This window comes from Neophocaena asiaeorientalis, unplaced genomic scaffold (genome assembly GCF_003031525.2).
Source record: "Neophocaena asiaeorientalis asiaeorientalis breed wild unplaced genomic scaffold, Neophocaena_asiaeorientalis_V1.1 scaffold437, whole genome shotgun sequence".
Classification (NCBI taxonomy): Eukaryota; Metazoa; Chordata; class Mammalia; order Artiodactyla; family Phocoenidae; genus Neophocaena; species Neophocaena asiaeorientalis.
The window spans coordinates 2,321,658-2,333,763 of record NW_020173375.1 but is presented as its reverse complement, the minus strand read 5'-3'; the positions used below and the strand labels follow the sequence as shown (position 1 = coordinate 2,333,763).

Here is a 12,106-nt window from a genome sequence, read left to right as displayed (position 1 = left end):
AAAGGTCCCATGGTCAAATAAATTTGGGAAATACTGAGCACTTTAGCACTCTCTTGGAGAGTCACTCCACATATTAGCATTGTAAAGGCCATAAGAAATCCCGAAGTAAAGAAACCCACGTAAAATTATTAAATACCATGGAAACGTATTTCGGAGGGGTGGGGTTTTCTGGGCCTGCATTTTGGGAAATCTCTATCTAGTTCCACCCCTTCTATTCAGTGATCCAGAAAGGAGGTGATGTTAGTGCCTGAAGACTCAGCCATCAGGAGTGACAAAGCGGGAACAGAAGCCTGCTTTCCTGACTGCCGGGTCCATATGTTCCAGCCTGTCCATCCAGGGCCACATGGGGCCATACTTGGCTATACACACCCTGGAGTCACCTGGGCATCTTTAACTACTGATGTCTGATTCCTACACCCAATGTAGATCTTCTGATTCATTTGGTATGCGGTGAGACCTGGGCATCAGGATGTTAAAACTCCCCAGGTGATTCTAATGGGCAGCAAAGCTTGAGAACCACTGGACTAGAGTGGGCAAGTCGAATTTTGAACACACACACACACACACACACACACACACACACACACGCACCCAGCAGGGACCTCACCAGCTGCCCGGCTGCGACATGTACTAACAGCACCAGGGTTGGTAGCCTGTGACACACATTTTCCCTGACAGAGGATAAGTAAGTCCACCAGGCAGTTGACAAACATTTATTGATCACCTGTTCTGTGTCAGGTTCAGTGCTGGGTGCTGAGATTCCCTGCTGGGGCAGGCCAGTTGTTGAGTCCCAGGGGAGAGGCGGGGCTCATCCATCCTGAGCAGTTGAGCCCCAGGGGGATGGCTTATTGACACTCAGCCTTCCAACCCAGATTCCTGCTCTGCAGTCAGTCTTCATAGGGTCCAGCTTCATGTCTCTCAAGTTTATTCTTGCCTGAAATGATGGAACCTCCAGTTTCTCCCAGGAAATGACTTGGATGTGCCTCTAGCCTTGGATCCACCAAACACCAGAATTCACTTTTTCAAACCCGAGTTCATTACCTGGTGATGCCTAAAAACGTCCTTACCATTATGAGATATCGTCAGACACCAAAAATAAAAACGAACCCCTTCCCAGTGGAAAACCAGCTTTCCCAACCCACAGAGCTGAAAAGCATGCCTGGGCTCAGGGGCAGAGTGGGCGTCCATGAAGGCAGGGCTGCACCTGCTTTCCCACTGTCACGGGGCTGAGTACGGGGACCATCATCACCTGATCCCCCACAAACTGAAGGAGTCAAATGGAGTAATTCCCTCAGTCTGGGAATAGCCACATGAAAAAGAGCTAGAGGAAAAATATAAGGAAAGTGAAACTGAAAAGTAAGGGATTTACTTCAAAGTAAAAAATGTCCACACACTATTGGAGCACTTTCGTTTGCTACTTGAGAGATAAAAGGCAGGAAAAGAATATGTGTACGTAAATAAAGTAGATTGAGGGACAATTTGTGAATTCAAAATCCAAGCATACCTCTCAAACTTGTGTGCTGAAAAGACGTGGGCAATTTGACAACCTAGACCAGTGACAGCCCTCAGGGGACTGAGAGCCAGCTGAAAGGAGGGGTCAGGAGAGCCCAGGCATTGTGGACGGGGGCCCAGCACAGGGCCTCTGCATACACCTTGTGCACAGTGCACAGAGCGATCTGCTCTGCTGGGGCAGGCGGGGGTCCTCAGGGAATACAGTCAGGACGTTAGAAGAATTCTGAGAGCAGCCCTGCAGGGTGGCTGAGAGCCAGGCCATCCTGAATTTGAAGCCCAGCCCCTACACTGCTTACCTGCTGTGTGATCTTGAGCATGTTACTTAACTTCTCTGAGCCCTACTCTAGAAAGGTGCAAATAATAATAGTGCCCACCTCTTGGTTTGTGGTAAGAGGTGAGTGGAATAGTACATACAAGGCAACTGGCCTGTTGTCTGCCTGCAGGACACACATGAGAAATGATGGCTGGTAAATTATTATCATTGACTCTGAGTGGTTTGACAGTTTTTACGAAATGCTTCCATAGGTATAAATGAGTTAGTATATGGCACATGGGAAGCACTCAAGTACTGTAATATTATTAACTAAAAAATGATGTATGGGTCTCCCTGAAGACAAATATAAGCCATGAACTTGTTCATATTAAGATTCACAATTCAGAGATGAATCCAGACCAAATCCCTACACTAAACATCTTCCTTGGATTCCTGCTCGGGCAGATATTTGAAAGTTATTTTGAGATCACCCTTCTTAAAAATTCATGACGTTAAAATTCAAACAGAGGCAGAAAATGGAAACTCAGGGGAAAGCATCAGAAAACCAGGCAAGCCTCACATCCTTTCAATCACAGTGGGCGATCACTAATTTAGGCAGAAACCTCACAGAATAACTGAAGCCCCATACAGTGTGTGCTTGCATTGTTAAAAAAAAATAGCAGAGGAAAGTTCTAGCCCACCTAGGGTCATGGACACAAGGAAGGGCTGCTCCAGAACCAGCAGGCAAGCAACAAGGCACAGCACTTCCAGGGTCATCTAAGTTGGACGGGGCATTGGAGGTGGGGACCACTGCTTGGAGGAAGTGAGATAGAGCAAGAGAATATCTAGCTAGGTGTTTTTCAGACTCGGGTAAACTTGGGCTCATTGGAGTTTAAACACTGTTATTTGCCTACCCCACTATTCTCAGGAGCTTGCCTTCTGCGACGAGTTTTGATCTTTGAAAAGCACTAACGTGCCTTCTTTTGTGGCTTTTTCCCGCCTAGAGACCTCCTGAGAATAGGTGTCACCTTGGCAGGTCATCAGAAGAAGATCCTGAACAGCATTCTGTCTATGAGGGTCCAGATGAGTCAATCACCAACGGCAATGGCATGAGAACTCTCGTTTTCTGTGGGGAGGAGAGGAAGGAAAAGGACCAGGCTCGGGGGGGAACCAGAGGTCGACCACTGTGGAATGTCCTGGAGAGACTGGCTTTTCAGCTGAGAAATGCATTCTCATCGACGAAGAATAAACTGGACCTATTCCTAATAGGCAACCTTCATTTCTCAGTGACAGACGCAGGTTTAAGATGCCGTGGGAAACCAAATATGTAAGAATAAAAATACACAAAGGTGATGTTCAACGGAAGTGAAGACAAAACAATATGTGTCTGGGGCACCAAGTGTGAACACAGCTCCCACCCTGGGTGGGCTGGAGTCGTCCATCTACAAGAAGAAATGGAAGGAGGTAGAGGGAAGAAACAGAAGCAATTTCCCATTTTCTTCCTCACCAATAACATTCTTTTCTTTTCTCCTTTTGTCCTCCTCCCTGAGTCCTCACCCTCCCCCCACATCCATCTCCCTTTGCTCATGACTCGTGTAGGGAAGTTTCTTCAAACAAACCCCAGCTCCTGAGTCTCCAGATGTTCTGTCAGTTGCCAAAGGACCTTGCTGACCACTGCATGGGGAATCCAACCAATTCAATTAATGTCTTCATATTGAAGAAGAGATGTACCTTCAAATGAAACCTTGTTTTTCTTTTGTTTGCATTTTCTGCAAAAAGGAAAAAAGAAACCACAAATTGGAAAAAGAAAAAAAAAAAGAAAAACCTGTTTCCGTGTTCAAGGGCACGCCTATGTATGTCTGTGTTATAAAATGACCGCTTGTTCGTTAACAGATGCAAACAAGAAAGAACTGGGAAGTCTTTGACCCTGGAAGATCCAAAGGGGCCAGGGCATGTTGTTGGTCTGGTTTTCTGATTGGCTCCATTGGCCTATTGGCTCAATGAGGAGACAGGGTAGGGAGAAAAATAAAATGAAAAGGGGGAAAAAAACTCCAGAGGGCTTGCAAATTCAGACAGGAAACAGGTGAGTGGGTTTGAATTGGATGCAGTGTGGGACATTCGAGAATGATACTGACCGATTCACTATTCTTGGTGACATCTGAAGAGAAGGAGAAGGAAGGTGTTTCTGGAGAATGTTCTTCCACATCCCTGGAATCTACAATTCAAGATGGCGAGGGCAAGTCCTTCTTCCCTTGTCTGGGGACTGGCTTAAGCTGTGTGACATCCGAGGAATGTTTCAGATGTGTCTGTGTTTCTCTGTATTCCTTCCTGTACCACAATGTTCAATTCACTTTTGTAAATTCCACCTAACATTTAAATATTTTTAATTTCTCCTTCTACCTTAATCTCCTTGCTAATTTTATCTGTCTAATTAAAATGAGCAGAAGCATGTCTGGGTTTACATAGAATGGTGTCGGAGTGTGTGTTCCCAGATGCCACGTTATAGGAGAATCCTTTATAACTGCCCTTCTTCCCCTAATAGGGGAGGGAGGGAGGGAAACACATACCGGACCCAGGGACTCCCGAGAAGCAGAGTTTGTGAGAATCACTCTCACAGGATTGACCCAAAGGAAGAACTAAATAAATAGGAGGCTCTGAAGCCTCAAATATGCAGCCTAAGAAGTCACTGGCAAATAAACATAAACAATCACCGATAACGCACGATCTGCCCTGAGCTCGGTTTACAAACTGCATTTGAGAAGTTCACATCCAGGCCAAATTTGTAAAAGCCACTGAAGACTATTCCAGACTGCTTCCTTGTGGGGTCCGTGAATGTACAGTTACGGGGGGTGGGGGGATGCGGCAGCGAAAGAAGCTAGGTTTCCCACGTAGCTTGTTTCAAACGTATTTAATGTGAGATGAGCCTTTTTCCCTATTCCGAGGTAACTTTGTACTTGGAGAGATCCTTACCTTCTGAGGCCCCTTCAAAGAGGCTCTTAGGCCTGGGGGTACAGCTCTGATGCAGAGAAGCCCCATCTCAAAGCTCCACCCTTTGCTTAGTGGGCTGGGAGAAGATGGAGAGAACTGTCTCATCAGATTGGCATATGGCTGCAAGGGGCCCCCATCCAGCCATATAGTCGGTAGAAGAGAAAACTTCCCTTATTAATAGCTTACCAATTCCATGCACAATTTGCTAATTACCCCCACGACCTCAATCCATGCCATGTCTTACAAGTCTAACCAATTCAGCTAATCTACTCTCAGTTCTCCACAGGAATGATTTCTAACTTGTCACCAAATTCCTCAGGCGGCCTCCTGAACCTGAAATCCTCACTGTGCCTCCACCAAGGCCAGCCCATCTCCTGGCTGTGGACAAAGCAAGGTCAAGGTGAAGGTCATGTCATGCCCTTTAGTTAGTTTTGTCTATAAGATCCCACAACAGAGAGAAAGAGAAAGAACCCAACATATACAAGGGGAAAGCATGAGGGGTCAGCAGAGCCAAGGCCTGGGCACCTCAAGGCATAGTTCCCAGTGGGAAGAATGTCACCAAGTCTGGACACGGCCCCTCCCTGTAGATGCCCAGCACGGCTTCACAGGCCAAGATCGCCCTCTCCATAGCCCGAAAGGCAGTGTCTCTCCGGAGAGTGAAACCCTGTGTACTCCCTCTGGGCAAGGGCAGGTCTCTAACCTCTCTGACATCAGTTTCCTCAGGTGCATAGTAAGCTGGTGATAACTACCTTGGAGGAAGCCTAGCTAACACTCCAGGGCAGGCCCTCTGTGCCAGGCACGTTTCTAAGGACTTCACATGTATTAACTCTCAGCAGATGCTTTATTGTTCCCCATTTTCAGGTGAGGACACTGAAATACAAAGACCTATCACAGATCACACAGTGGTGGAGCCAGGATGTGGCTCAGGCTCTCTGACTCCATGCTCTTACTCTCCATCCCAGCAGGGCTTACCCCTAAGTCTGCATCAGCGTCACCTGGAGGGTGTGTTAAACAAAACACAAGTCATTGGGCCCCACCTCCGAGTTTTCTGATTCGGTAGATCTCAGGAGGGGAACCCAAGTTGTCAGGTGGTACTGATGCTGCTGGTCCAGGGATCACACTTGGAGAAGCACTGCACTGCACAAACCTACCTTCCTAACAATTAGTAATAATAGACATAAAGCCCTTGACTCAGGCAATAATAGGCATTGAGGTTCTTGGGCTCCCAGGAAGAGGGAAATGAACCCTGACACTCTTGGGCGTGAGGGATGGGAGAGGCTGGTCTCCTGCACCAGATGTCAGTGCCCACCTGCACTTTGGCACCAATGGACTTTACTCACACCATGAAAAGAACTCCCTGGGTAGAAGGCTAGTGGCAGCAAGACCCCAGTCCTCTAAATTTCAGTTAGACAGGCTGCCTCACCGTGTGGTAGAGAATTAATTCTAATTCAGATCCTTTCCTAAAAACACACTTTGCACAGTGGTCAGTGGCCTGTGGCCCTGAGAGCCAGGCTAGAAATGGAACCTACAGCCATGCAGTGCAACCCAGGGTATGGCTCCCAGGGGAGCCACCTGCAGCCACCAGGAGTCACAGGGGAGGGGACGACATAGGAGGCAGGTGGGAGATGCCTAATTAATGTTCCTGGGTCAGGAGTTATGGGAATGGAGGCGATTTGTGGGAAAGCCTTGGAGATTATGACTCACCTCCTTGTGGCCCCTCCCTGCCCCTCTCTAATACTCGAAGATAGGAATGAAGAATAGAGTAGATAAATCTACAGACACGTGTTTATTGCATCATCTGAAAAGCATTGAAGTTCTTAGATGTTGAATAGGTATACGTACTTCTAAGATCATATGTCTCCTTTCACCTCCCTGTAACCCCCTCCCCAAGTTATGTGTAGAACCAGGTCACTGGGCTCACACCGAGGACCCCTAGGATAATTTAAATCCAATGAGGATTAGAAGTTACCCTTGACCATCCATTTGTGAAGAGGAACAGAAACCAGTGAGGACTGAAGCCTATAGGACTCCAAGAACACTGGAGGGCAGGAAGGATGAGACAGGAAGGAAGGTGAGAATCTTCAACGCATCAGTTAACAAAGATGCCACCAGCTATGTTTCATTCCAGGAAAGCCTTTGTGGGCTGGCCTGGAACTTTCATTATCATTTCTGAAACAATAGTGGCTCTGGCACCAACTGATTAAGCATGATGAATTCCTCCCCCAGAAAGTGAAGCAAGGGAGAAGCACAGCGTGATGGGGTACCAACAGCAGACAGGCACCATCCAGGGTTCACTGCCACCAGGAAGGCTCAAAGGACACTTAAGATCCCTCAGAGTGTTCATGGCCTTGCAGTTCATATAGAAGTCACAGGGTCATTTTCAAAAGTAGCCAGAGGTTTTGTATTGTCCAAATTATCAATGGGCCTGAGAGCTGCGGGCTGTACAGGGCAGTCACTGAGGTCACAGAAAGGTTATCAAATGAAGGAAGGTCATTCAAGCTGATTGGGGTCAAAAGGTGAATTATTCACCACTGGGAGTCTTTTGAGATCAGCAATTTCCAATTGAGAATAGAACAGGAGCACAGAGGTCTGAGAACAAACTCTCTGTCCCTCTCAGAGAGCAACAGTCCTGGGGGTGGGGGTAAGGATGGGGGACAATGCACTCTGCAGACCCCACTTCAGGGCGGATGGGCTGGACAGACCCACGGGCAGTGGTAGATGGACCTGTATCACCCACCTGAGAGAAAAGAAGAGCCCTCCATGCCTTTCCCTCCATGCTTGCATCCCTCCTGGGCTGACCATGTTATCACAGGCCCTTGATGGGTCTCATGTTGCTGGGAGTCATGATTGGCACACAGCGTTCCCAGACAGAACCCTCTGGTGATCCCCAGAGAGAGAGTGGACACAAGGCACGTCCTATTCATTTCTGTACCTGGCACACCGCCTGCCACAAAGAAGGTACTCCATATATATTTGGTGGCTTAAACAAGTTTGAGTTGAGAAAGTCTACATCACCTGCATTGGTCCATGACCTTAACAACAGGCTTTTAAAGAAGTGAATCCCTAGGCATTTGGTTGGAATCTTTCTCATTACTCTTAACTACAATCAATTGTAGGCTATTCTAATTTTAGTTTTGTGAAGTTAAACACACTCCTTTTCAACCCTGCATCTTTGATACAATGTCATGAACTTCCCCAGAGCACCAGCCTGGGAAAGCAGCCTCCCACTGAGTGTCAGTCACTGTGCAAAGTTCCTGAGATGCAGAAATGAAATCGGCACCATCCCTGGGACAATAGAGGCAAACTGGAAGGGCAATTAAGCACAGTGAGTGGCCCAGCCTTCTGAAAGCAGAACCAGGCCCTTGTCCCTCCAGGAAGATGTCCAGCTGGGCAAAGAGGATAGGCAGGATTTTCCTGGCCAGGGAAACTTTATTTGCATCTTTGCCACTCCCTGTCCACTAAGACTTTCTTCTAAGAGTTGTTTTACCTTTCTAAAGACACCCTTACTCCTGTAGATTTCCTGTAGCCACACATTCACCAGAAGAAGTTAAAATAAGCAAACAAAATGATGGGCAAATAAGCCACTTCTAAGCTACTGAGATGCTGAGCCCATGCTATGCTGTTCTCCTAAAAGAGAGAGGTTCTCTTCACTCCAATAAGACTTCAATTTCCTTTTCTGATCTTTAAATTCATATTAGCAAGTACATTATGAACAAATGTAGCTCTAGAAATGGCTTTCAGACACAGAATATGATGGCAAGTCTCAGCTACCTTCCTTATTGCACAACTCAACTTCGTAAATAACTTCAATGGGGAAATAGACATGGCCATAGGAGCCAGAGAAGGGCACTGTCATTGTCCTAGGGGGTCAAAGAAGGCATTCTTGAGGGAGTTCACTGAGGAGTGAAAGGACTTATCAAATTGGGAAGAGGGAGATGTTAGTGATGGAACTTGTATTGTAGGAGGAGGACGCAGCAGCATGGACAAAAGTTCAAAAGTCATAGAGTAGGTGGCATGTGTGTGGGATCATGGGCTGTTCAGCAAGGCTGTAAAATAAGATTCTGGATATGGGTACCTGGAGGGGGAGGCAGTGGCTAGATCATGAAGGGTCTTATATGGCATAAGTAATCTGGATACTATTCTGAATGCAATTGGTGGAAAGTGGGTTGAAGCAAGGGAATTATATTTTCTATAAATCACTCTGGCCGCAAAATTGAAAATGGAGTGGAGGAACTAGACTCAAGTCTGGGAGCCTGGTTAAAAGGCTAGTAGGCCATAAAGTAGGCAAGAGATGATGGTGGCCTGGGTGGGGATGTGAAGTAACATTGGGAATGGAGAAAAGTGGACCCATTCAAGAAACATGAAGGAGGTAAGACCAGCAGAAGGCAGAGGTGGATTAGCTGACAGGGGTGAGGGAGAGAGGAGTTGAGGATGACACTCCATTTCTGGCTTGGGCAACTGAGTGGGTTTTGATACCATTCACTGAAAAAAACGGGGTACAAAAGGAGGAAGAAATGGGGGAGGGGGGTAACAATATGAATTTGATTTGCCCATGGCCCATTGGACACAGAAGTTCATAATTCAGCAAAGAGATTTGGGCTGATGATATAGATTTGGGAGCCATCTTTTTCGTCATGACACTCTTCCACTTCTGTGGTCATCAAAGCCACGGGAGTAGAAGACTGTCCTGCATGAGAATGTGAGGGTGGAGAGAGGACACAGAATCCTGAGAACAGCCATATTTAAAAGATGCCCCAGCAAAGGGAGGCCCACAGAAGAGTGGGGATGGGGCCACTGCAGGGAACAAGGAAAAGCCAGAGTGTGATGTGCCTGTGGAGCCAAAGGAAAGCCTTTCAGGGAGAGAACAGCAGCACCAGGGTTCAGTGCCACCAAGCAGGGCTAATACGAGGCAAGTGTTGAAAACTGCCCATGGGCTTGGCCACAGGAGGCCATGGGTGACCTTGGTTAAGGGCAGTTTCAGCAGAAGTGGTAGCAGAAGATACTGGCTGGATTGACGACAGGGAGGCCATCACAATCTTTCAAGAAGCTCGACTTCGAAGGGAAGAAGAAAAAGAAGGAAGTAGCTGGATGAGTCTTCCTTTGGTTGTTATTTTTTAGTGGGAAAGACTTGAGCATGTTAAAAGCCAATGAAAAGGAATTGGGACTTCCCTGGCGGTCCGGTGGTTAAGACTCCCCACTTCCACTGCAGGGGGCATGGGTTTGATCCCTGGTCAGAGAACTAAGATCTCGCATCTTAGTTCAGTGTTGCCAGAAAAAGAAAAGGCCAATGTAAAGGAGCCCATGGGGAGAGAAGTAGAGAAGGAGGCTCATGGAGAGGGTCAGGCCCCAAGAAGGCAGGGGGTGTGGCCGGATGGGTGCTATGGCTGAAAATGCAACCACTGTAATTTGGTTTGGAGGGTGAAACGAAGAATGACATGAGTTCCTAGCAGAACTCCTTGAGCTCACCTTCCCAGCTCCTCCTAATTTAATCACATGGTTCCCACAGTCCCTTGTGCAGACCTCCAGAGCCGTGATTGAACCCATGGGCCTTGCCACCGCAATGCTAGAGCAACAGGTAAGCAGGCCCATTTGTGATGAAATGGATAAGTGGACAGTGAGAGTATGGTGAGGAAAGCACGTGGAGTATTCCAAGCCCCTCTCCCACTCCGATTCAGTGGCCACTCACCACCAAAGGTATAAAGTCCAAACTTCCCACCACAGCACCTGCTGTCTGCCTTGCCCTTTCCACCTCTGTTTCTGTACTCACGGCTGCCCTTGTGCTAGGATCCCTTCCACTTCCTTGCCTGTAAGCCCACCAGGCCCCAGCTCAAACATCACAGGTCTTGCGAGGGTGGCCCCATCTGCCTGGTCACTAGCCTCCTTCTCATCTCCTATGGCTCACCTTCTAGTCTGTGAGCTCCCTGAGGGCAGGGAATGGACTGTATTCATCTGTGTGTCTCCAGCATCCTGCCCAGGGACCACGTATAATAAATACTTATGGGAGGAGAGGCATGGCCAGGCTCAGGGAAACTAAGCCCAGAAGGAAGGGGCAGTCTGGGTGCCCTGGGGTCAAGAAATAGATAACCTCTGGGCATTGGACAAGAGAGCGTCAGACACAGAGAATGGAAGGGGAACAGGCCTAGGGGAACAGGGGAACTGTCCAGGAGAACAGGCTCAGCTAGGATGGTAGTGAGATGCCACAGGTGGTCACCCTGGCACATCGGGGTCAGGACTTGGAAGTCCAGGAGAAGTTCATGGACATCCTAATGAGTGGAAGGGCTGAACAACAGGCAGGCAGTGGGGTTGAGCTATCTATGCTTCAGGGTTAGACGGTCTTCACCAGAGGGCAGAGCCCAGGGTCAGGACCCCAGACTTCCAGGAACTAGAGTGGGGGGTTGGAGAGTAGAACCTGGTAATAGCAAAGCAAGGATTCTGCTCATTTATTCAACCAACATGCATGAGACTGCTGCTGGGCTCTGGGGGCTTTGCAGAGTGGTGGGTGGATACCATGAAGTCATAAAGTTAGCATAGCCTTGTGAGCTATGTAAAGGGAAAACTACAGCTCAGGGCAAGGAGAAGCCTGCTTGGGGACCAAGGCTTCAGCCACAGGGAGAGCCAGGCAGCCAGCAGACAAGGGAAGGTAGGAGACAGCACTGCCCATCCACAGACAGGCCAGGAAGTCAGGTCAGACGGATCGGGGAGGACCCTTGGCTCTTTCACTCAAGCTTGGTGTGTGTTTGGGCAGGTCACCAGCCTCCTCAACTATGGCTTCCCCAGCGCTCACACAGGAGGGACACAACAAAACTGGGGGGGCGGGGCAGGGCGGGGCTGTTCTCCCAGGAGCTTTACTGCTGCGGAACACGATCCTGAGTGTGCACAGCGATGTCTCCCTGTCCAGGTGCTGTGGCTTCTGTTGAATGAATAGGTGGGCGGTGACGTGTGAGCTCAGGGCTCTATCTGCCCATGTCAGGGGCGGGGCAGGAAATGAAGACCTCCTCAGAAACTGTCCAATGTCTAAGCTGTACAAATAGAAGATGCTGCTTCCAAGTCCGACCGAGCACTTAGCCCACCTTTGCTGGATTGCTGTGGTTCTGTGTTGACAGAGTCCCCTCCATGCTGCTGGGGCAATAGGACTTGGTGACAGCCAAGTCCTGTTAGGAGAGGTCTGGGAGTAGAGTGCACAGCACTTAAAGCTGGTGGGGTTTGGTGCACCAACTGGGCTTTCTGTGTGACCACAGACGTCTCCAGGACCTCTGACCACAGCCAAGAGATTTTCCAAGGCAGATAAGCTAATTAGGGCTCCTATTCCAGGTTTCGGTCTGAATAAGAGCTAGGAGTATGCTACATTTAGAA

The 12,106-nt window shown here is 48.4% G+C and overlaps 1 protein-coding gene across 1 annotated transcript in view; it reads left to right on the top strand.

The window, feature by feature from the left end:
- Positions 1–4,125, top strand: part of EPHB1 (EPH receptor B1) — a 425,377-nt gene extending 421,252 nt beyond the window's left edge. The window contains exon 16 of the mRNA XM_024746227.1: positions 2,770–4,125. Within this exon, the coding sequence (XP_024601995.1) occupies positions 2,770–2,878 (109 nt within the window). The 3' untranslated portion in view covers positions 2,879–4,125. The remainder of the gene's footprint in view (positions 1–2,769) is intronic.
- Positions 4,126–12,106: the final 7,981 nt, after the last annotated feature.